The sequence below is a fragment of the Aphelocoma coerulescens genome, chromosome 6 (genome assembly GCF_041296385.1).
Source record: "Aphelocoma coerulescens isolate FSJ_1873_10779 chromosome 6, UR_Acoe_1.0, whole genome shotgun sequence".
Taxonomy (NCBI): Eukaryota; Metazoa; Chordata; class Aves; order Passeriformes; family Corvidae; genus Aphelocoma; species Aphelocoma coerulescens.
In genome coordinates, this window is record NC_091020.1 from 17055538 (window position 1) to 17081742 (window position 26205).

A 26205-nucleotide genomic window follows, 5' to 3' on the forward strand; every position below is an offset into this window, starting at 1 on the left:
AGCCGCAATAAGAAAGTACATAAAAAAGGTAGAAATTATTAATACTGCGATTAGTTACTACTAATGTTATTAGTATTATTTTCCCTCAGTCGGTACTTCAGGGGCAGCCAAAGAGAATTAGCTGATCCGCCGCTGGGAGAAACGACGTTTCACATCGCAGCCTTAAAACCCGTGCGTAAGTGGAGTTGTTAGACCACGGGTGGACAACGATGCGAAAGAAATCACTCCAAACTAAAGAATGGGAGAAATTAAGAAAGCTGGGACTAAATGTCGAGTTGTGCATTTATCCCTCTCACCTGCTTTTCACAGTAGTTTTCAGGGGCAACTGGGCTGTTTTACTGGAAATTTGGGCTTTGGGATGATCCATATACAGCAAGGCCTGGGAAATCAGGCACATGGATCACATGCAAGATACTCAGTTGCATCAAAATCTACACCTTGATATCTGATCTAGTGGATCGTGGCTGTCTGAACCTGTACAATATCTTGGACATCTCTAACAGCAGAGCATGGGGTAACACACTGGAAAGCATCACACTTTAGGGCTGCTGGCTTGTGATGGAGCTAGTTCACACAGGCACAATGACTCTGCTGTTTGCATAGTGACAGGGTAAGGGCAGATGGCCAAAGCCCAGCCACCTTGCCGGGTGCTGAATTGTCCTAAGATGAATCTCACAAAGGCCAGTCAGGTGCTTCCGTATGAATTCAACACTGCCTAGCACAGCCTCTTGTCTGACAAGATGTTAGTCTGAGGCTGGAGCAATATTTATGGGTTGATCACCTGTGCTCATGCTGCTCAGCAGATGTAGTATTAGGCAGAGAGGGTACAGGTACTGTCCTGGTGAGCAGAGGAGAGCTGACAAGGGTACAAGCTCAGTGGGCGGTTCTTGGGGTGAACGTGCATACCACAATCTCCCTGTGCTAAAACTGCTCCTTCAACTGTGTGCTTCCAAGCTCCCACAGCAGGATCTTCAAGCAGCATTTCCCAATACAGCATGGGCTCCAAGCCCTCCCTTCACTCAGACAGATAATCATTTGCCATCCATAAATTTGTCCCTTCTCTTCCAGCCTACAGCAATGAATGATAACTCAGCATAAAAGGGCACAACATGATTCAGGCATCTCTTCAGCATCAATGCAGTCTACTGCAAACTGTTTCTGACTGTTGCCCCTGCCTCTCATTTAGTATTTAAAATCCTCTTCAAACCTTCGCAGAAGCCAAAAAGGCTGCATCAAACTCTGACATGAAGACGATAGTGAAAAGCTCTGCTAATCAAACACACTGGAGTTTCTTACAGCTGGTGTTCATTGAGCCAAGGAAGATTAAGCTTTCAGGCAAGCTTTCTAGCAGTAGAACAGGGAAGTCCTAGAGCAGGTTGCCATGAAGAACCAGGGAGTTTCCATCACTGTAGATTTTTGAAGAGGAGTGTAGACAAACAGCCATCAGACTAAACTTAGTAAGGTAGCAATATCCATCTCCTGAGTTTCATACTGCTCATTTACACACTAACTACTTTTACTTTTTCTGTATTCGGTTGCTACTTTCTTTGACTTTGTCAAATAAGAGCGGTTTAATGGTTATTTTAAAATGAAAAGCTGATCCCCTCTCTGTGTTTTAGAGCTCCCAACCTTTATGGGATGAACACTAGCTGCTCTTTTCTCTCTGCAAAGAGAGAAAATATTATTTTCTGAGGGTATGGGAAGCTGGAAAATAAAAGCTTGAACCTTTGTAAGGGTGGTCAACAGCTTCCCTGACCAGCATCATGAATCCTTGTCATCCCTGTGGAAATATGGGCTGTCATCCTCTAAGAACAGTCTTTTGACCACATGGAAAATGCTTGTTAACCTCTTCCAGCATGACAGTTTACAGTGGGGAGCCCAACCTCTTCTGCACACAGAACCTCTATTATAGACATGGATGGACACAGAAGAGGACATCCTACAGCTTTGTAGGAGGAAGAGAGTAAATTAAAATGTGGATCCTTAATTGTGCAATTAGAGTGAGCCTGTGAGGGAGTTCAGAGGAGTCTATCACTATTATCCACACACAAAAAATAACGTTGCCCTACTACTGGGAACTCTGGAAGTCTCTAACATGAGAACTGCTCAAACCTTATAGAAATAGTTCTCAATAACAACCATGGCACTTTGCAACTGGCAGCCAAAGCAGTGTACCCAGAGCAATGACTGCTACCTGGAGTTTAGGAAATCAGCTCGTGTCAACTCGATTGGCAGGGCCACATCAGTGCAATTAAGGCACACAGAAAGCCCTATGAGTTTTCATCTGAGCTGGCAAAACAGTCAGTGAAGTCTCCCATCAGCAGTGCAACTCGTGACACCAACAGTTAATTATCTGGAAAGAAAACAATCCATATCCATTGCTGTCAAAGGCAGTCTTTTCCTTTGCAGAACCCTCTTCTGCCCAACACATGCAGACAAAATCCACTGTCCTTTCAAGCCTCGCTGACCAAGAATGCACACAGCTCTTTCTGAATAGCATCCATGAGCAAAGCTATGTGAGCTACTTAGTGCTGATGGACTATCCCTGCACACAGTATGTCCTGAGGCCAAAACATACACAAAGTTTTTTAGGTTTTCCACAAGACCTGCTTCTTCTCTCTTGCCAACACTTGGGGTCCACCAAATATTCTAACAAAGTGACTGAGGCACCACTCCCTTGGAGCCTGTTCCACTGCTGAGTCCACAGCTGCTGCCAAGTTTACAAAAAACCAAGCACACCAAGGTATTTGCATCACCAATACAAGGGCAGATGGAGTCCTGGAGAGATGGGGCATGACTCTCTGAACCCAGAGCATTCTCCTTCTTCTTCCCTCTGCATTTCCAGTACCCCTCACTTCTCCTTAAACTTCTTTCATTGCTTCTTTTTATGGTAGGAAAGAACCCCTGCTGCAGGTGTAGCCCAATGAACTGCATCACTGCCTATAGGCACCATGGGGCCCTCTGCAGAACCTCACCCTCCCTTAGCTTCATCCCCTTCTAGCAGAGGCTCATTTACTCTTAGTACCATTACAGGCTTCCCACCCTGATGAAGCTGATTCACTTCCCCATCTCCTTTTTTTTCTGTCCAGTTTTATCTAGCAGTCTATTGCTCTCGACTCCCTTATCACTCATAGAGTTGCCCACTCTTGGGACATCCCTTCTTTCCTGACCAGCCATGGAAAACATCCAGGTGATAAAATAAATATCAACCCCTGCTCTTTCTTCCTTCCATCACCCATTTTAGTTTCTTGTGCAGTAGATTGGGGGTGAGTAATATTTTATCAAGTTTATTGCATTACCACCCAGGAAGTACCTCCCATAAGGTTAAATCAATTGCTACCTGAAAGGAATCCTTTAAGATGCTGATACATATGTGCTTAAACGTGTTCCAGGGATTCTGAAATCCACTGTACAGAGCTCACTGCAGTCACAGGCACATTCACCTGTGCATTAACAACTCAATGTATAATTAACAACAGTCTTGTCATAACAGGCAGTGACACTTAGAAAAACTAGAAGTAAGCCATGGTTGGAAAATTCCTTTTTGTTCACCAAAGTGGCAGCAGACAGGATTTTAAGTCATCCCAAATAAAAAAGCACCAAACATTTTCCCCATCAATAATGCAATCCTTGAACTATGTGAGAAAAACCAAGATACTTCTGGGGTAATTTTGAGTTGTACAGGGGCAAGCTGTGGGAGGCAGGGAGTGAAATCTGTCATATCTGGAAGCATGTATTTTGGCTTGACCACTGGTTCCCAAACTGAGGCATGTCAAACTGATGTTTCGTTACTCCACTTAAAATCCATTTTCAGGGTTCACATAAGAGTCAGTTGTGCTTGGAAAGCATTGAGCAAAGCTGGTGGTTTTGGTGATCTCTGCTGCAAGGTTAAGAAGAAGGGCATGGGAACATCTTTGGAAAAGCATCTGCCTGTTCAAAATTTGAAGAGCTGAATCCACTGGTTTTTCCAAAGTACTTTTGGCCATAGGAAAAGTTCTGTCTTTTTCTTTTTTTCTTCTCTTTATGCAGAGGAATAAATCTGGGAAAAGTATAAACATTTCTCCAATCCTCTGTTATAGGATGAAGACAGGATAGTTGCACTTGCCTGTTCACAGGCATGCAGCCTTTACAGAGGCTGGAACATATGTAACCTGAGTTAAGGCTGTTTGACAAGTGTGTAGAATTTAATGAATCTCTCAGAAAAACAGAGACATCGCTCCATTAAAAATTGCCTTAGAGAATTTCCCCAGTTACAGCTTCTGCACATGATTTCTGTATAGAGATTTAACTATAGTAACCTCTTCATCCAAACCACACAGAGAACATGCAGGTATTTCCTCTTCTTAGGTAAGCAACACTTTAAAATAGGTTGATCTTACAAGTCACTCTTTAGATTACTAAAACCAGGAACAATGATTTCCTTTTTCATTATTTATTTTACTATACACATCATTAAAAATTATGGTAATTTCAGCTTCAGACAAAGGTGGGTGTTTGATCCCTTTCTGGTAGTGAGATAATCAGAAAAAAATTCTCAACAAAAATCAGCTTTCAGCTAGCCAATTAAAATTACTAAAAATGATTCTGCAGAATCCAAATGCAGAACTTAAGTAACCTAATAGTATTTCTTCAACATTTTATTATACAGGTCTCAAATTTTTGCAAGTAAATGGGTGCCTGACTCTGTAAAACTGTCACACCTTTTTAAAGTAAACAGTAGGTAATATTCACTATTCACCTGCTAATGTCTGGCCAGACATTATAAGAAAATAAAGAGAAAATTTCCACCCTATTCTTGCAGTTACTCCTGTGTAGCAGAGCAAGAAAAGCCTCACACTAAGTTAATTGCATAACCCACTTTTCTCAGCCCAATAAAGTGATAAGAAAAGTGATTCAGAATGAAGAAACAGCATAAAATGAAATCTAAAGGAGAATTACATGTCTAGTAGCACAGAAAACCACAGTGCCTTGCTTAGTGCTTTAAGTCTGAAATTCCTGCTAAAAACCTTTGGAAAATGAGAATGAGTAGCCACAAAAGCTTCCTTGAATTCAGTCTTGCATGATGTTCTCAGCCCTGTTTGGAAGCTCCTCAGAAGCAGTTACTACAGCTCTCAAAACATTTCAGAAACCAAATAAAAGCTTGTGACACACAGGGTTCAGAAAAAAATATCACTGTGTGCTGTCTAATGGTAGCATGTTTTTCTAGGTCGGGCAGCCTGTTACACAGAACTGCTGGAGACTGGCCTTCCTCACCCAGATCCAGCATTTCATTTATAGGACTTAGGTGTAGGCTTTGGTGAACTGGAATCTATCTAGGTAACCACTGCATCACATGGGTAAGCACACCTCACAATATTAGGAGAGCACTAAAATAGCAGTTCTGTAAAATTAGGTGTTTCGTTAATTGGACATAAAGTTCCAATTCTACAAATGCATGTGTTTTCTGGAATGCTGTAGTCACCTGATGCCAGCTGAAGGATGACTATAAGCTTGTGTAGGTATGTTCTGGAATGCTCCAAGCCCATGGTCCTGACGGAGATGTATCTAGAATGGAAGCAAAGTTCAAATGGGTTTGGTTTTTGGAACAAAACAAGCCTCAGCATGGTAGAACCTCCAGAGATTTGACTAGTTGTTCTGTATTGTATTAAGAGCTGGTGAGAAAATCAGTGTATCAAAAAGCCAAAAATGCTGGTACCAGGCAATATTGCTCCCTTGTTCACAGCAGATGAGTCCTTGGTTTTTTGCAAAAGCCTTGCACTGTGGCACATACACTGATGAAAATAGAAACGCTGTAACTGGTGCAGGGCTGGGGGCAATGACATTGTTAACAGCCTATCTCTTTCAAGGTCTGCCTTTCAAATAGGTTAGTTCACCAGATAAAAAAGCCATTTTCTTATCCTTTTTCCAAATTAATTTCTGCCCTTTAAAGTGATTCTCTCCAAGAACTGCTTGAATTTCCTGAGCTACACAAAGCCTTCCAGATTCATGGGTCCTCCCACCATCTTTACAGTTTCCCCACACAAGCCAAAACCCAAAAATTGGAGGAAAATTTCAGAACCACTGAATGAAAGTAAATACTGTAAGAGTCCCTTTCCTGAACTGAAAAAGCACTCCTGGATAAAAGCACACTACTTGTAGAATGCTCATGCAGATGTCTCCTCTGCAAGTTTTGAGAATTTTCTCACTGAAGCCATTTAGCAGAATGAAAATGTTCCCTTGACAGGCTTTGGAAAACAAATGGCACCAAAACTTTTTGTTTTTTTAATGAGATACGATGCTCCTGAAGAATGCAAGCTATAAACACACTGCTCCAACATTTTCAGGTGTGGCTTTATTCCAAGAGAAGTCCAACAACAGCAGAGGCTTTCGTGACTTCAGGGCTAAACCTGGTATGAGATACTCATCTTAGATGGCAGCAGTGCTAACAGCTATGGCAGGGCTGCTCTGCCCTAGTGCATTAACCTGGAAAAATCCAAGGGATCCAAAACTGGAATTCTTCAACCTACAGTTCCAACAGACTTGAAATGAACCACAAGCTGTACAGTCAAGAATTCATTCAAGATAACAGGAGCCCTAAACTCCAGCTCCAACTATTCAGTTTACTTGTCCACAGACTGGAGAGGAGACTTTGTCTTTTCCTGAGCGGATGCTTTCCGGACACATTCCAGTGGAGAAATTCCTGAAGCACTCACAGCTACAGAATTTTGCTGTCTTCAGTGAAGCTGTGTATATATACCTCATGGGGTAAATTTGGCTAGATGCTGATGTTGAAGCTAGAGCAAAATGTAACTTTCTCATTTGTCTTAGCTCTGCATTAAAGATAGTGATAAGAATGTGCTATCAATTTTACTGTTTTAGTACCAAAAGTGTAAAAAGTGTTAGTGTTTTGGGTTTGTTTTATAACCTGAAACTTGTTAAAGAAATACACCTAGGACTATCCTACAAAAAACAATTTGTGTGCCCTTTACACACTTTGGAATGTAATTCTGGAGAGGAATTAATAAGACACTGTGGCTTCAAAACATTCAGACAACAAAAAGAGCATAATGTAATGATTATTTGCAGTCTCCATTTCCTCCAATCCAGCATTCACCACTTTTTATGTATTAATTACAAGAGGCACTTTCTATATGCACTCTGCCTCAACTGAAAATATTTACAATTGTATTTACCTAAAACATTTGGTCAAGACTGGCTATTGCTTATGCAACTATTTACCCAAATCCCTGGTCCCTGTACCAGAAGTGGGAAGAGAAGCACTGAGCAGCCAACTGAAGAGTTATCAAAAAGCGTGAATTCAAGAACCAGAAACTCTTAAGAAACAACCATGGTAAGAGGAGTGTTGTCTGTAAGATCTTTATTTCTTCCATAAAAGAGGAAGGACTACATCATCTAAGCAGAGAGCTTCCAATTTCTATTAAGCAAGATGGTTCAAGCTGTACCCACATTTTTGGGGAGGAGGGCAAGGAGGGGGAAGGGGGGCAAACAGCCTTGCCCCAAACAGCAACCATAAAGACAAGCTGTTGAGAACTGGTCACATTTTGCACTCCCTTCAGAAACCAAAAGGGGGAAAACAAAGCGAACTCCCAACTTACGTGCTAGGGTGGCTGTATAAAAATGTCAATTATTTAAACACAGTACTTCTCTGGAGGAACTTGCTTGCAGAACAAAAGCAATGCCTGTGCAGTAAGTATCTTTTCAATGTCACTTTAGAAGATACACAATCCTATCTGGATATGCAAAAGCCAGTAATGCCAGAGGATAGAAAAAGCAAGTAGGCAGCCCACCATCCTGTGGCATTAAAAAGTGATTAAATGAAATTCACAAACGGTTTAGTGAAGTTTCTGATAGACTAATCACATAGCAGTGCTCTAAATAGAGAAGCAGACCCATTATCAAAACATTCCCTTTAAAAAAACTTTCATCTTGGCAGAGTACTTAATGTATTTATTGTGTGGAGCTAATGGCTTCTCACTTCAGATTTAGAAGAACAGGGATGAAAAGAGGGCTTCCCACAGCTGTATGCACTAGCAAGTACTAGTACAAAATCCATTCTTTGCTTTAAGTCTCCATGTTTTGGAACAAAGACAAACTACTGACCCAGTTTATAAGCTCATATTAAAATCAGCCTGTACTTCAAAACTTTAAAAAAATTATTCTGTTGAGCAGCAGAGTGTTCACCTACAGAAACCAATGATTCACTTGAAACAAAACTTAATTATTTTCTGACAGATTGATTAAAATTGGCCAGGGACATCAGAGCTGAAAGCTCAAATACTTTTCAGAAGCCATATGCAGCAGGATGCACTGCTTCCCACTATTACCCACCTGTACAGTTCACCCAAGCTCCAACACAACCCTGCCAGAATACAGATGTTTCTCATTGTGGCTACTGCATTATCAGTACTTTTTATATAGAGACAGTACAGTGCTAATCAATACAAATGCTTGGCTCATTTTTTAAATTCAGGAAGTTTCCTTCTCCATTGGCAGGTGCTCTATTTCAGACAGCCACACTGATGAAAACATCCCTACATGGCAGATGTCTAAAAAAAAAACCATGAAAAAAATCAAGCCCAGTGGCTCTCAAATCTGTCACAAAAACATTCAGGATACTTCTAGCTAAATACAGTGCATAATTAACAGTCATCTTAGAAAGACTTAACCTTTATTTGCTCATTTATTTCAGTCCACGCTTACCCCCACTTTTCCCAGTACACTGGCTGGATCACAAAACACTTATCCACAGCCAAGAAGAATCTTTTTGGGTTGGTCATTCATTTTGGAGTTGTACTGTACAATACAGTTGTAAGCAAATTCTGAATTCAAAGCAGGGGGCTTTGATAGACGAAAACCACACTAATATTGTATACAGAAACTGGCGCTCAGCAGTGTTGCCTTTTCAAACATTCTCAATTGCAAACTCATCTATTTTCACAATCAAAACATTTTTGTCTGAAAAGTTTATTTTAGTTTTCTGAACACTCTAAAGCAACTGTGCTTTTGATGTTACACAAGTGTTCAGATAGGATTAACAAAAATTAAAATGTTCTAAATTACAAATTTAATTCCTGTAAGAGCTTGAGAAATAGAACAGAAAAGCATGACATACACACATTGTGAAGAAACCCCAACTTTTCATGCAATGGCAGGCAAGATGTAAAAAGCCACCCGAATTCACACATTTTTACACCGAATCATCAGAAAAAGTACTCTGTAGTAAATCTGTACATCCAAATACATTTGGGATCTACACCTAAGTTACATTATTTAATGTTATATACACTTATTACCCCTTGTATGATGTCTAAAGGAAATCTTCATTCAACCCAACCCCCCAAAAAAATATGCAAGACTAACTTGGAAAAAAGGAGAATCACTTTAGACATTCAGTTAAAATGTTGGTTTTGTTTTAATCTAGACCTCAGAGTGTTTATTAAAAAACAAACAATCCTCTTCATTTAACATTTTGCTTTCTAACTGTACAGTAAATTGCATTGCAGAGAACACACCCCGTCTTCAGACTGTATTTTCTTTGGATGGATTTAAGATGTAGCTGGATATTACTTTAAAGATAAATAAAGGGAAGTTGGTCCAACTAGAACAATAGCTGATATATTACATGCATATGGGGGGTTTATATATTTTTAAATTATTTTTTAAACAAATGAGTGTAGGGTAGTTGATATTGCAAATAAACCAAAAAGCACCTGGAGTTCAAAATACAAAACATACCTCCTTATCCTGGCAATGGCAGTAAAAATCAGAAGAGTAATCTTTCTGGAACAGCATTTTTACATAATTTAGAAATGTTCAGTACCAGGAAGACTACTAATCAAGTAGTTTTAGCAGCCAAGTTTCCCTCTTTTTATTGAATGGAACAAATGCTTTAAACAAACCGTTTGTCCTCTTCACTGAAGAGAGCTAGTCTATTCATCTTTAATGAGCTAGGTTTTTTTGTTTTTTTGATGTTGGTTTTTTTGGGGGGGAAAGATTAGCCACGTACTGTAGTAATGCCTACTGTATATAATCCAAGCATTTGCTGTGAACAGTTGGAGAAAGCAGTCAGTAAGAACCTAGGATCAATGAAATAGATGTTACTTTAAGCCATCCACAAAATGGAGACCCATATAGTGCCCAGTGTTAAAACCCAAATCTCTTCTCGTGCTTTTTGCTGTGCAAGTTCATCCCCAGGAAAACAGGAGCTGATCCATAGTTCAATTTTCTTATTTCCTTAGTCAATTTTCACATTAGTGTAGATTTTACGAACAAAGGCACTTGTTCCCATGTAACCAATAGCTCCTGCAAAATAAGCCAAGAACATTGAATATGTTAGAGAGCTGATCCTCAAAACAAGCCGGCGATATAAACCACACACACTTAAACAGAGAAAGTCACACAAAGCACATACTCCGCACACAGAAACTTCTTTACCTGCAATACTGGTTCTCAAACTCTAATTATCCATGCTCCCCCTGAATGGCTGGCAGCAACTTCCCCTGTCTAGCAATCTAAATCCATTAAGCCATCTTACCAAGAGGCCATGCTCACTTGGCCTTGATAAATATAGCAGCCCCCCTACTGCTGCCAATAACCAAGTCCATTTTTTCTGAGCAGAGGGTAAAAAACATACAATCACCCACTCTGCAGGGAAGGTGGATGGGAGGGCGGGTTTTTATTATAAGTTACATGCCTTCTGGATGAGTGTTTTATTGGCAGATGGTTTCTTCCCTCCCACAAGGCACAAATAATAATAGATCCCCATCCCAGGAGTCTTACACTCCAAGGAGGTCTGTACAAAGACATTAACAAGTAGCAGTTAGTAGTTAAAGAAATTGCAACCTGTGGTTTTCAAATTAGTAAGAGTCATGAGCAAAGTATGCATTGTCACAGCAGTAATGAAAGAGCAGGTCACTGAGTTTTTGATAGGGGCAACATTTTATGCAGAACCCAAAATACTGCAGTATTAAGGACATCTAGAAAAATTAAAGAAATGCACTGGACTAAGGCCTCTTCTCAGAAAGAGATTAAGCAACCTGGTCAAACCCAGAACCTCAGGTTTGCCAGGCTCAGTAAATACTGTGGTCTTACAATATCAGCAGGGAATGTCTTCATCTCTTCCAAGCAAAATGAGAGTAAGTCAATTTGGTTAATCGTCATGTTTGAAGTGAAGTTGAAAATCAAGCAAGAATTAGACAACTGCTGTCTGACTGCCAACACAGTCATAAAATACCGGATGGATAGAGAAGTCAGGGTCTGAAAATCACTACAGAGAATTCCTAACATTAAATGCATGGACGCTTGGTAAAGAATAGACTCTTAAGAGAAAAGATATCCTTCCTTCCTTGAATCAATAGGGAAAAGCCCAGAACAAAGCACTGCAGTGAACTAGGATGCACCAGAACTGCAGAAAACATGTTAAATATAAAAGTCTAACCAATGCTAAAAGTTTTATGCCAAACTTTCCATTAAAAATATCAAGTGATATTTTTGCCTTTACATATGAAGGCTGTACAGACCTGCAGCTGGCATTGCTGACTATGGAATTATTCAGATCCCGAAGAGTTCTTTAAATCCTGGAGACTGATGGGATAATTTATGAAGTCAGCCATTAAACTGTTGCAAAGTTTCGATTTTTAGACCCTCAAAAGCCCAATATTCATACCTAATCAAGAAATCTGCACAAGGCAAACATGATAAATCATTCCAATGTTTTTGGAATGGTAAAGAGCCTTTGGATTCAGCTTCTGTACAGCACAGCATTCCAAGTTGTTAAATATCATGGCAACTATTGCACTGGCCAGCAAACCAGGGATTTGCATTATTAACTTGGGCAAAGTAGAGTCCAATTAAAACAAGTACAGCACACACAAGATCAGGTTGCTGCTTGCAAGCAAGCTGAAGATGCAGCAGAAGGAAGGCCTGGCTGTTCAAGGAGAGACCAGTGCAACATTTGGACAGACCCAAGCACAGGCTGTGAAGAGGTGATGTAAGCACGACATCATACAGAAGCACATGCAGATTCTTCTGCAGCTTGTCAAGAAATTCATCCTCTGTCTTATGAAGTAAACAAACAAAATAATGGCACTGAACTCCTGCTTTAAGACTCTCCAGGTATTTCCTGTTAAAGCAAACACTGCCAGCAGATCCAATGCCCATTTCAGTTGCTAAACTGAGGTACATTCGAGAACACGTTCTTTGAAAGTTTCTCTAGTGATGTGATGCCAGGTATCACAGAGATTTGAGAGAACAAAGCATTAGCTATGTTTCACTTGGGATCTAGAGAATGCATGAGATGGAAGTGAGAGGGAGGAGTAGAGAGTAGCAGTCAAAAGAGACAACAAGCTCTCATCCCCATAAACAAATCATAACCTATTCTGAATCAGAGAGGAGCCTTATCCATGAAGTCCACTAATGGCCAATACCCAAGGCACGGATTAAGCCTCAAGGCTACTTCACAGGCATTGAATAAAACATGGGGCAGGGAGGCAGAAACCCCGGGCAATGAGGACTAAAGAATGTCCTCCTGATTCAAATGCAGGGCAGCTGGCTCATTTGAATGAAAAAAAAACATAGTAAAAGGAAATATTTTATTTATTTATTTATTAAACACCTTACCAGATTACATTTATAACCTGGTTATGGCCTACGTAGGTTTAGCAGAAATAGACTGCAAGTATATTTCATTAGAACAACAAGCTTTTAAATAAAGAGAAAAATCGAAATACTGAGGAAGAGCAACCACAAAGCAAAAAGAGATTAATTCCCATCTATTACTTCAAACCAATAACCAATTACTACAGTTGTGACTTTGTAAGGACCAAATTCTTTTAAAAGCTCTTTAAGTATACTTAGAGTACTTATCTGAATGCAAGTGTGGTATTGCAAGAGGCCTAAGTTATGTAGCTCCTAAGCCTTCCACTAAGTTGGGAAATGAGTCTTAACTTTTTCTGCCACTAAGAGGGAAGCTCAAAAGGTTTGGAAATTCTCATGGGCTCCCTAATGTCCAGTCCCAGACCTGAGATGCTCTTGGAGAGCAGCAAACTTTGTGGATCAGAGCATCCCATTACATGTGGGATTGAGTTCACTAGGCATTGTCAAGGGCATTAAACCCAGAGCTGGATGATCCATGCCTACAGAGAGTTCCCCTGTGGCTGCTCTGGGCCCTAACTAGTTCATCACACATCCAGCTGTGATACCCAACACACCCACTGGTGTGAGCCTCCAAAGAACAGTTCCACACACTTTTCACAGACCTACAGTCAGTAGCACACACACTGCACAAGTCTTTAACACAAATCTATTTGTTAGACCTCAATAGCTGCAAGTTCCCTACACAAATGCTTTTTGACAGGGGATTTTTTTTGCCACTCCACATGCTGAAAACGGGACTTATCAGTAAAAAGGAATCTCACAGCTTCTCTTCCAACATACTTAGAAAGACAGAAAGAAATCTCAATAGAGCTGTGGAAATAAAGTTTAGTGTGCTGAAGTATTTTCTGTTATTGAAAAATTTGGATTTTACTCTAATGTTCCATCAAATAGTGTCCCACCATGAGAAGTAAGCATTTGACAATCTTTCTTTTTCATGTTTTAAAACACATTTTGATTACAGAAGCTGGTGGACAAGCTTGGCTTTTGCATCATAGACATTTTAATCAATACTGGCCCGAGCACTTTAGAAAGAAAACATTAGAGCTGAAAAGTATAAGCCTAGTAAAGAAAAAAAACGGCTGCAAGACTACCAAAACAGCAGGGAAGTCTTGTAATGTGCCAAGAACCTGATGAAGCAAGACTAAATTGTATGAGAGAAAAGGGGAACAGGTATTCAGCTGTTAAGCGATGAATTCCCTCTCCTTTTTATAAAGCATTGTGGTATTACCCACCCTCTTGAGATACCAGGAAATGTATAGTTTACAGAAGTAAGTTCCTGTAAGACATCTCGTGCCTCAAATATAACTTTAAGAAACCTTTCCACTTACTATAGGACTATTCATTCACTACAAAGAAGTATTAATTAAGATCACTTACAAAAACCCCAGCATTATAGAAAAGTGCAAAATAATCAAGAAGCACTTTCTGAAGGTCATTAAGGAAATAATAAAGTTAACACAGGAAAAAGTATTTGGCTTTCTCAGATGACCTCCCTCACATGTACTATGTTTTTCTCTAAGCATCTGTCAAAATAGCATCTTAAAAAGCAATGAAATCCAGCTGCACACAGGAGCACCCTGCACTCTCCTCACCTGTGAATATTGCAATACTTATTTCTCAAAGGTTATCTTCACATTTGCAGTCCTCTGTTCTGCTCACCCTCATATATACATGCCACAAGATACAGATGGTACTGTCATCAGTGTGCTATCACTGATGGCTCAATGAGTGTACCTAGCTCCTTGTCTTGGGCAACAGTAAAAATTCCAAAGCAAAATGCTAGCATGGTCTCAACTTTATTTGGAATTTATTTTGCAGGATTTCTTGCCAAATACTGAGTCTCTCAAACTTGCACTGAGGGTGAAATTCTCTGCACAGTACATAAATTATCTTCCTATCAGAAGACACAATCCATAGGAATCTCCTATATAAGGTAGGAACAAAGTATAAGCAGAAAACTCTTTGGATTCTTCTTAAAGATTTTTTGAGCAGATCTTGCAGACATACATATTCCACCACCAAAACTATGAGCTAAGATCAGAAATATGAGTCTGAAAAAACGTTAGAAAACTCAAAATATCTGGAACTTACCACACATTATTCCCAAAGCTGTGCTAAATACTGCCATATAACCAAAGTAAAATGATGTTTGAAACAAGCCATACATCCTGAAAAAGAAAGATAGAAATTTATGCTAGGTATTTTCCCCATTTTTTTATCAATAAAACTTATTTGGCAATATAGTAACCTGATATTCAAGCAAGAAAACTATCACTTACTTTGTCTTGAAAAAGTAGTAGTAAAAGGAGTACATGTAAACATAAATCGCAGTTGATGCCGCAGAAAGAAAGCTTGTCCATTGCCTGAAAGTAAACACGCATGTCCATCACACAGCTAGCCAAAAGGCTTCCCAAGAAGATGCACAATGCACTTGGAAAAGACCCATCCAGACTGAAGAAATACTTCTTCTATTACAAAAGTCTCACAATCTGGTTAAGTATTAAAATACTGCAACACTTACCACCTGTAATCCTCTGCATTTAGCAGGAAATACGTACAAACGATGGTCACACAAACTGTCACAATGCAGAGGATAACCAGAACCAGCATCATAAAGCCATAAACGTAGTAGATCTTGTAAGCCCAGAATGAAGTAAAAATGAAATACCTGAGGAGAGTAAACAAAATATGCAGATGATATTGTAATTTAACATAAATTGTAATTTTTAATCAAACGGGGAAACAGCTGACGTACTCACATTTCAATAAAAATTGATCCAAAAGGGAGGATTCCACCTAGGCAAACAATAACAGCTGGCTCCATGAACCTGAAAGATAGTAGAATTAGTTTAGGGACAACTGAAATATTTCATTTATAAACATATTAAGACCAGATAATTAATATAGCACAGAACATTGTTTAAAAGGCATGCTAACAAGAACATTTCTGTTTCTTACCAGTAGATTTCCCTCAAAAATGTCATGTGTATGGATAAAAGAAAAATTTATTCTTGGGGAAAGCTGAAACAAAACATGAGGCTCGTGCCTATTACCTGCAGGCATTAGGTTAGTCATCTAACCAGCCTTAAGGCCACAGAAAGAATCTTTCTTGACAAAAAGAGCCTAAGCAATCAAGCCCCAAGACATCCACCAGCCCTGAATGAAGGCAGTGAAAACACATTGTAGCTATTGATGGCTACAAATACAGCAAAAAGTGCAAGGAAAATTTCACAGGATAACAGTTATATAAATAAGAACCAGCGTTCATTTTTAATGCTATACTGAGTCATGAACATTTAGCTAAAAACGAATATCCAGCTACCTGCAGAAGACACCGTCACTAAAAGGTGACCTCTCTGTGGTACTTGCAATGATGCTGAATCCAGCTAGTAACCAGTGATTTAATTTGCAGCTTCTTGTATTATTTATAGGGAGACTTGTCTAAGTTGATGGTGTGTTACTTCATCATCGTCAAGAGAAGTACCTTTAACTGTCACGCTGATCCAGAAAAATCCATCGGATTCCCAAGATACAGGTTACAATACAAATTAAATTTTAACATCTGAGCTGCACAACCCACTACTAACAAGAGACTAAGTGTGCTGCACTTTTTGGACATTACAGGCTTACATGTTTCAGTGCCCCTCTCACTTTGTCTGTTCCATTCCTCTGAATAGGGAAAGCAAGAAAAATCTATTCAAAAAATCCTCTGAGGATATTTTAATTTCCGTAGCTTGCTGCTTCCACCTCAGAATTAAATTAATAGGAAAAAGTGATTGCATTCGTAATTTTCCAAAAACCTAAGTATACTTTTTGAGACTAGGCACCCCTTTACATCCACTTCAAAAATTAGAAAGGCTTCTTCACAATTCAAACCATATACCTGCAATATTTTAGGCTCTGTGCCATCAACAAAAGCACAGAATTGGGAACAGCATTGCAAGCTTCTCCCCACCAGAACCCTGCAAATACGTCTCAGCTTCTGTATGGAGACCATTAATCAGAACAGTTCTGCCTCCAAGGCACATTCAATCCCTAAACCTGTAAGAGGCATTAACTGAAGAGGAGAAATTTTAGTGTCAATATACCTATACAAGAACTGAGTTGGCACCACCCCCTTTAAATAGGGACTAAAGAGCATTTCAGGCAAAATGTGAATCTGTGATCCAGGAATGTAAAACCTGCTACAACTATTAACCGTGGTGTTTTCAAAAGAAAAATCATACTAAGAAAGTGTCAGTTGAGCAGTTCTTCTAGGCATGAGTCACTTTAAATTAAAAGGAGTTATTTCATTAAAACTGAACACCAGAAAAGCCAATTTAAATGTACTGAAGTGAATATTTCTAGTTAACATTTATGCTCATCTTTACCATTTTTTCTCTGGTATAGGACGAGGCACTGCATTGACACGACATGGAAAATTCGGCTGTCCTGACAGATTTCGGCCAAGAATCGTCCCAACGAGGTTCAATGGAAGGATGACAAAGAAACAAATACAGCACACTGCCACCTGCAAGCAAAAAATTAGAGTTGTAATTAAAAAAAAACAGGTCTAAGACAACAATAGAAGATAATCAACCAGTATTAGTCCTTAGTAGTTATTGCTGTAGAATCATACTCCTACTTAAGAAGCATTAGTCAATGTGTATTTTATCAAATGGAAGCATTTTTTTCCTGACAGACTTTCTAATAAACATCATTAAGTGTATTTTCATGCATCACTTGAGAGAACAGAACCATTACAGGTTGCTTTACTGTTTCCATCTAATCATTATACCCAATACATTGCACAAGAAATAAAAGGAAATCTTCATGGTACTTCATAACAGAAAGTGTTGTCAGCATCTTTTACAGTTTTGCAGAGAGTGCTAGCTCTGGGAATTAACATCTAGCAGTTAGGTAGTTGCACACAAAACTACAACTGTTGGGCGCAAAATTTTTAATCCAATCAAAAAACCAAAACCAAACCAAAACCAACCAACCAAAAAAACCCAAACAAACAAAAAACCCAAAGCAAAACAAAAAAACCCAAACAAACCCCAAACAAACCAACCAACCAACCAACCAACCCAGTAAGAATCACAAAACCATGTCAGAATGCTACCAATTTTGATTCAATTTTGGATTCCATTTTTTCCACTATGCACCAACCAGGAAATCAAGAACATAGACTGACAAAGAAACCAGCAACCACTGGTATGCAAAGATGCACAAGTTAGAAGCATAACTCTACTTACATACAGAAATCAAGTTTATGCACAATGCTGGAAAGGTCAAGCCAATGTTACAGCTCTTTCTAATGGAACAGCCTCTCTAAAAATCTACCATGAATCTTTTTTTTGCCACTATACTTATGCAGCTCCATTTTTTCTATTCCTTAAAGGCAACATAATTTATCTTCCAAGACAGGAAAATTTCAGGTGTTAAGCAAGACGTTCTCTACTCGTAAATCTTTAGCACAAAATGAATTAGCATTAGACAGTTTGGTAACTTTTTGATATTGATAACTAAAGACAGAGCAGTTGCCCATAATGCAATCACCACAGTTCTGAATACTGACCCTGTGGCCTTTTCTACGTAAACATATGAAAATACTGCCTTTTAATGGCTTTGTAGCCTGAGGGTCTGTGTACACCCTGGTGCCTCCTGAGCAAAGGAGGTACATTTGTCTTCACTCCAGCAAAATGCAAAGTCCATGGCAACACATTAATGCAAAACAACGAGAGAGGAACAGGTCTACGAGCACACATTGACTTGCTTAAGAAGCAGTTACTCTAAGGATAAATAAAAGCTGCTCATGTATGTTGTATCTAAGAAATCTACATCAAGTGGCTGAAAAGAATGGTATTAGCTCAATGCAAACTCAGCATTAGGTGAATCACACAAATTTAAGACTATATTTGGCTAAAGTCAGTGGGTTATTCTTCTATTACTGGCTAGCTTAGGTCAGACGTGAAGGGAAAACATTGCCTGGGGTTGGATGGAACAAGCCTTCATGCTTCACAGGAGGGGTACACCAAACTGGTGGGTCAACAAGCAGAAGCACTTTCCAGACTGCTCTGTATATCTTTGAGGAGAGGTTATTAAACAATTACTTCATGAGCCATTGAAATATGAAGCTTCACTGGTAAATAAGGAGACCCTATGTTGTACTTACACTTGCAGTATAAATAATATAATAACAATACAGCAGTTTTTACACAATTAATTTAGTATCTCCCATTTATCTTCCTTCCATTACTCAAAAAACACAGGTAAGCAAGCATAATGTTTAAGTAGGACACTGAGGTTGCCTAAGAATAAATTTCAGGAGAAGCATACAACATGCTCAATGGATACAGGTTCTGCCTTTGAAAACTGTTCAGTCTAAAGGAATGAGCAGATGAGAATTTTCAGAGAAAAATGTCAAAAAGTATCAGAAACATCAAAGAACATCATCTTGAGTGCTACATTTATTAAATCCTCACTAAAAAGTCACAGCTTGTTTGAGGTACAGTGGGTAGAAGAGATGTTCAAGAATTAAGGCTTGGATAGGATCCAAAGAATTTCTCAGCTGAACATAATGAAACCATTTCCATTTCCAAGAAGAGAGTGCTCTGCTTCCTGCAGCAAGGCCATCCGGATGCGTCGGGTGGTCCATGGGGCTCTGCGGTGTTGTTCTGACAGGTAGGTTTCACACCTGCCTGAGGCAGAAAGCTCAGACCCAGGCAGCATGAAAGGGCATCTGTACTGCTCACACAGCCACAACTGTCTTTTACAGTGCAGGTTTTAAGATGACTGTAGCTTAATTTCTTGACCTTGGAAATCTCCCCTGACTGGGGAGTGGGGACAGTGGCAGAAAGAGAATTCACTGCTTTACTGCATAAAGAAACTGCCCAGGAACAGCCCTGGGCTCTAAGCTCACCTGGAACTACACTCAGCATCTTGTATTTGTCCATCTTGCAAAATATGTCTATTTTACAGAATCCACACAAAAAGAATAAAACCTTGGACACAGAACCAAGCAAGGAAAATCCAGGCCTAATTACTGATTAGCTGGCAAACTCTTGGATGAAAAAAGGCTGTCAGTAGCATTTCATTCTAGTGACACCCTCTGCAAAGCTGAATGCCTTAAAATCGGGTGGGCAAGGACAAGGCCCAACTTCATCCAGCAGGGCTTGGCTGCTGTGTTATCCAGAAAATTGACTCAGCAGTAGCTCTGAAATCTAAAATATTCATCTGCATAAAACAAGCTGAGACAGACCAAGGTTCCTTGCATAATGACTTCAGTAAGTACAGTCAAGCTGTCCCCAGTAAACCTATAATTGGCATCCATCAGAAAATCTGAGTGCTTGTGGTTTCATTATCAGATCAGTCAAAGCATGACTGATAATGGTGTAACATCTTACATTCTGTTATCCATTGTGCTGAAAAATGAACTGATTTCAAACAGAACAGCCAGCATCTTCAGTGATACCTTGTAGCAGCATTAGATAAAGTCAGCATTTTGTTAAACAGTGAAATGCCACCTGTCTTAATTCTATGCTGTGTTCTGAGGACACCTGAAAGCAAAATACTTTTTTTCCTTTTATCCTGGAGCCATTTCAGAAGTCTAAAATTATCGGACATAATTTTGCAGTACAAAGGAAACCCAATTGAGCAAATAAGGATGAACCATAGCACAGGCTCAGGAATGCCTTCTACTCCCACCTGGCTCTGATACGTTGTCCAGAATGAAGAAGATGTGAATGTTGTTCTTTCTGCTGAGGTAAGACCACCCTCCTGGTGACAGCAACCTGGTGGCCTTAGTAAGATGACCAATAAAACCAGTACTGGTTATACACATCACATTGAACTCAGCAGCATCTTCTTTCTTGCTTTCCACTCATTGTCTGACTCACAGGTAGTCTACCTGCTCAGACTGATGACTGGTAAAACAACTTTCTTCACTCTTGGCAATAATAAGCCTTCTCTGGATGCTAGAGATGACTGGGGATAGCTGGTGTTTTTCAGGCATGTACCTCTTAATTTCATGTCTGAGGTGAAGACAGTGCCCCTCCTCTCAAACTAAACAGGTAGAGCCCATAGCCACAGATAGCAAGGACAGCAATGATGCAGGCTGGGCAATATCCAAACCTACAGGGTCTAAATCCTAACTGAAGCAAACACCCCAGGGTACTGGGATAACAAGTGTCTTAAAGATGAAGTTACAGGATTTCTGCCTAAAAGGTTTCCAAGAGTAAGAATACAACGGGAAAAGCAGTTCAAGCACTTAATGGCCTCCACTTCACCATCACAAATGGAAAGGAGAAATGAAGACAAGATCAACACACATACCTGCTCTACCCTCCTGCAAAAGTCACTGACAATCTAGTGAGAAAAGCAGACCCCAATAACAGTAGTTGTGTGACAAGCAGAGATAAGAAAGCTGTGTCTTTACGAGCATTTTAAGAATTATTACTGTAACATCAGCCATGAGAAATTCAGAGAACTGTTTTAATTACTACTTCATAAAACACAGATTATGCAAAGAGGCAAATACATTACATCTTCAAACCTGTTTTTTCATCAAGAAACAAGCACAGGTTCTCTATAATCCATATTACTCAAGACAAATTATGTGAGTTTTTGTACCAACCCAGTACATTAAAAAACGCTTGTTTTATTTTGACTGTTGCAATTTTGTTGTACAAGGTATCTTATTTATACACCAGCATCTGATTTAGTTTGCAGGTTTTAGTTGCCACAGAAGAGACTGTCAACCTCACCAAGCCTGCATTCTAACTCCTTTTTCTTTTGTTTTGATGGGGAAAGAATATTCTACTGCCCTCGACTGAATGTGCAGAATTCAGTTTTCCATATTTGAAAGGAAATATTGTCAAGAGGGATATAATTTATTTCCTAGTGCCATGTGTTTCATATTTTCTGACAACTGTAGATTAAACTTCATTCAAAGGTGATAATTAAAATTTTTATGAGCATATCTAATATTAAACAGCTACTGGCAGGCTATGGTGCCATGACTGCTTAATGCACAGGGAAGAAAAGCAATAAAAATTAACTGTCAAAGCAGCAGCTTGATCTTCTCTGTCAGCTACCAAAATGCATTCTCAGTCATGAGACACCCTCCCATACAGAGGTTACTAAATTTGTATAATGCCACCATTTTCTGCACATCATCCAAACATTACAAGAAAAAGAACAGAGCAAAAGGCTTCAAAATAAAGTGTTACTAGTTTTATTATAACTAAGTTGTTAATCTAGAGTGCTGCTTTAGGTAACAAATTGAACTGTTGAAAGCGTAGGCAGAAGAATTAAGCTCTGTCTATTTTTAGCAAAACTAAGGGATTTGACCAAGGGTTGCACAGTCACTTTCAAACAATTTGAGGAAGCACCCTGCTGAATGTATGTAACAGGATTTTTTTGTATTTTTAGCCAGGTGTATTTCTTTATCTGGCTCGATGCATGAAAATCTTTGGCACTACTAGGTCCTCTTTTCTCAATGGCAATCAATACTCATATCAACTCAAAGCTGTCAGGGAAAGCTGCAGCTTGGATTAAGCTATCTGTTGGAAGAAACACTTTTTTCTTTTCCAAACAAGGTATAAAAGATGCAAACACTAGGGTCTCAATCCCAAGAGAAATACAGTGTGCTTAAACTTATTTAATTAAATCATTAAAAATGCACACCGGAAACATTAGCCACAAAGGAACCTACTGTTCAAACAAAACAGAAATGATAAATCTTAAAACAGTTAATAGAAGCTGCATAGATTCTGCAGTCAGAATATTACATTAGTCATAGTAGCCTTAATGGAAATCTTTAAATTATGCATCACTCACAGAACAACGTAAGCACTCACAACTTACGAAATGCCAGAATTAAAATGGTCGCTTCAAATTCAATCATGCTGTACTCCATAGAAATTCTGTATTACTCAGTATTTCTGCACAGGACTAGTACCATACTGTTCACACATATTATGGAGAAGTCACTTTGCATACCATTATTTAAAATCTTCTTAAAGCTTCCATGCTCCACTTTTTACATATAATTCAAACACAAAAAAATATAAAGATGATTGGTAAATACACCAAAAAGACTGATAAACATCAACAGAAAGTAAGTCGAGATCTGTAACAACTTCAGAACTCTATGTTCACCAGTAAGAGGACATAATCAACAAATACACCAAAAAATCAAATTTGGACTCCAAAGGAATGAATAATTAAACAGTACCCACTGCATTTCTATAACGGTGAAGGGATGAGTGAAAAAAGCAGAGATTTTATATCTCCTTCGTAGGCTCTGGAAGTTAAAAGCTTTAATGCATTAAGTTTTAAAAAGCTCTCATATTTGAATAAAATCTGTCACATTCTTGATATCATGCCGAAGGGAAGGGCAGCTGAAAGCTATCCCGAGGAAGAGATAAAGCCTTTGTTCATGCTCATGGCGTATTTCACTGCAGAAGGTTTGTCATTCCACAGGTAAGACAGCTTGCAAGTATATCTAAAAGGGCTAAGGGCAGAGTCCCAAGAGTGAAGACTAATTTCAGAAACAAGCTTTGCATCTTCCCAGGCCCTGCCACATCTTCAAGGAGATCCCAGACATCAAGAATGAGTTATACAAGGTGAATGAAGTTTTGAAGTTCAAAACAGACTACAACAGTGAGATGCATGAAGGTCCTGAAGAGCACAATCAATTTGAGGACTTCAAGACGAAGTGTAGAAGAGCAGATACCAGGTAGATGAAAGATGCAGCAACTGGGTGTTAGTTTGCATGTCCTGGATTTGATTCTATCAGTTGCCCTTGCCTAAATTCCATAGGAAAAATCTCTCTGGAGGGAAGATTTAAGTCACAGAGACGACTTAGATACTTCACTGGGAAGTGGCAATGCAGAACTGGCAAAGTACAGGATGACATATTTAAGAATAGTCTCTTAACAACCTTTTAGCTAAGGGACTTTTTTCAGCAACTCGGTTTCTGCTTTTTCCAGATTTACAGTAGTCAAGATAAGGGGGCACTACTTGCCAGCAATTTAAATCAAGGAGGGTGGTTTCAAGACATATCAGGGTAAAGGAAGTTATTTCTGTGTTCTAGTACATTTAGGTGGCAGAGGTTTTATTTTCCCAAGAAATCAGCAGCAACAAGTTTGCATCAGACAATTCTGGAAGCTTCTTTACATTGAAAACAGAGGCAGAAAGGCACAAAGGGATCTCATCCATAAAGCCAGAGAGCATCCTGGGGACTTGATTCTGAAGCATAACACGGTAATTGCAAACAATTTCCATTTCCTTCCACAAACCAGCTTGTTGATTTGAAGTCATTAGAGCGTTGCTCATTCTGATGAAGTTTCTGATTCATAACCTGCTTGCCTGCTAACTCCACTTAAGTTTTATTGCCACAGTCACAATGATTCAAACACTTTCATAAAACCTTGCAAACATTAAAACCACTGTGTATAGAGAGTCCTAACACCCTGATTAAGTGAACCCTGAAGATTTATATAGCCATTTTCTTTTGCATGCACCTGCCCATGATCTTAAAATACAAATCAGCTGAACAAATTCACAAGACAAACTACAGCACAGGTGGAATCACCTTCCCTCAGCATTCCTGGCCTACAAAGACGAATACAAGTGAGAAATGTGATACCATAACTGCTTGCTTAGCAGTAAAACAGCCTCTTTGCACATATCAAGGACCAATGCTGTAAACTTTTATGACAGTATTGTATATAGCTGCTAGTGTAGGAAAGAAAAAACAACACAATATTGCTTTGGAACACTGACCAACTAATAGAAACATATTCAAAGATAGAATTTTAGTCAAATTTCCTGAAGAAGAAAACAAGAAAAAATAAGTGAAGAGTTTATAAACATGTTTAGCTTTATGTTACATTCAGTGGTTTTATAAAATTGAACTCACTGTAAAAAGTTGGTATTCAGGCACACTTTGAAAATACTGTTAATAAGGAGGTGACTAGAACCAGCAACATACATAGAATGACTCCTCTATCAGTGAAAAATTATTGAAAGTCTTCGCCTGAAACTGGGAATTGTCTCTCTTCTTGTTACCATTTATAATCTCTACCACATTAATTCATTAACAGTGTGTTCTTTAGAAGTATTTTCAGTCACATACTGAATTTAATTATAACCAAAAGAATACAATATACAAGACAGAAACTTCTGATACTAAGCTTCATTTTGTGGTAGATTTAAACTAAGAAGAAATCCAAGGCTACTTGAATATCTCTAAATTATTTGAACAACCTAACATATCACAAAACCTGACATGCAAAGAAGAAATCTCTATAAAATGTTAAAATTCCAAGATTTGCTACAGGTATTATTGAAAACAAAACAAGGCTTCCTGTACACTAAGATATTCTTTTAAGTTAATGGTGCTACTGCACAAACTTAGAAAAAGCAATTTTATGGTGTATATTTTAAAAAAAAATCTGCTTTAAAACACTAGCTCTTGTAAGCTCAAATAGAAATTTTGCCCAAGTGCCAAGTGATTATTTCCTACATTTTATTCACAGGATTATTTGCAGTTGCTTGGAAGGGGCCAACACAAACAAAATCCTGACAAAAGACAAAGCAAATAGAGAACGTCATCACGACTAAATGAAAAAGTACTACAACAAGTATAGTTTTTCAAGTGATAGTACAGACACAAGACCATAACTGGACAGTAAATAACACTGAACAAAGTGGAAAGGGTGAGTCATTCTTGTAAAGACAGATCTGCTCAGAATGTCTTATCTTGTATTGTTGCCTGATCATTTATTCTTATTTTTTTGCTTGATTGCAATGACTTGGAAGTATCTTTCACTTGGAATCCCTTTGTATTTCATTTTATATTATAAACAGTTTGCACTGGCCATGCAGAAGGAAATTCAAGTTGCTGACTTTCCACATTGTTAAAACACTAAGCTTGAATACAAAGCAGAAGTGTCATTTTAAGCACAGAGAAGACTGGTTTTGGCATCCAGCAGCTGTTGCTATTGTGATTAAAATGAATTATACTTGAAGCACCTTAACCCCCTCCCACAAAAAATCTCTAACTAGATAAAGCTACGACTCACAATTGTACTTAGATTTTTAAAAAAATGTCGTTTTTCTGTGCCGACAGTGGAGCTTAAATTCTCCAATAAAACAACTCACCATGGTTGCAAAGGGTATAGCTCTTGAAGCATGGTAATAGATGGCAATGAAGTTGATGAAGAAGGCAGTTCCACACACCATTGCTGGAATAAGGAAGGCTCCAATGAACATCTGCTTTATCCATCGCCTTCCTGTAACAAGGGACATTCCAATGGGACTGGTAAGATACAGCATATTTTTTAAAAAATTTACTAGCAAGCACTCCAGAATTTAGATGCTTGACTACTTCTCCCATAGAAAGGCAAAAGAAGTAAGTAACAACATACTACATCAGTACAAGAGCCAAGGGCAAACGAAGTTCCATTTGGCTCCCGGTAACTCACAAGATTCACATTAGTCAATTTATTAAGCCAGGTAAAAAGACAAGAAAGGGGATACAGCATGAGAATGTTCCAGCTG

At 38.9% G+C, this 26205-nt stretch overlaps 1 protein-coding gene across 1 annotated transcript in view; it reads right to left on the reverse strand.

The window, feature by feature from the left end:
- Positions 1-8651: 8651 nt before the first annotated feature.
- The window catches only part of TM9SF3 (transmembrane 9 superfamily member 3), a 45588-nt gene continuing 28034 nt past the window's right edge, over positions 8652-26205 (reverse strand). Inside the window, exons 9-15 of the mRNA XM_069019472.1 lie at positions 25807-25937; positions 17025-17164; positions 15414-15482; positions 15176-15322; positions 14934-15017; positions 14746-14822; positions 8652-10302 (exon numbers count right to left, since the gene is read on the reverse strand). Coding sequence (XP_068875573.1) covers positions 10235-10302; positions 14746-14822; positions 14934-15017; positions 15176-15322; positions 15414-15482; positions 17025-17164; positions 25807-25937 — 716 coding nt within the window. The 3' untranslated portion in view covers positions 8652-10234. The remainder of the gene's footprint in view (positions 10303-14745; positions 14823-14933; positions 15018-15175; positions 15323-15413; positions 15483-17024; positions 17165-25806; positions 25938-26205) is intronic.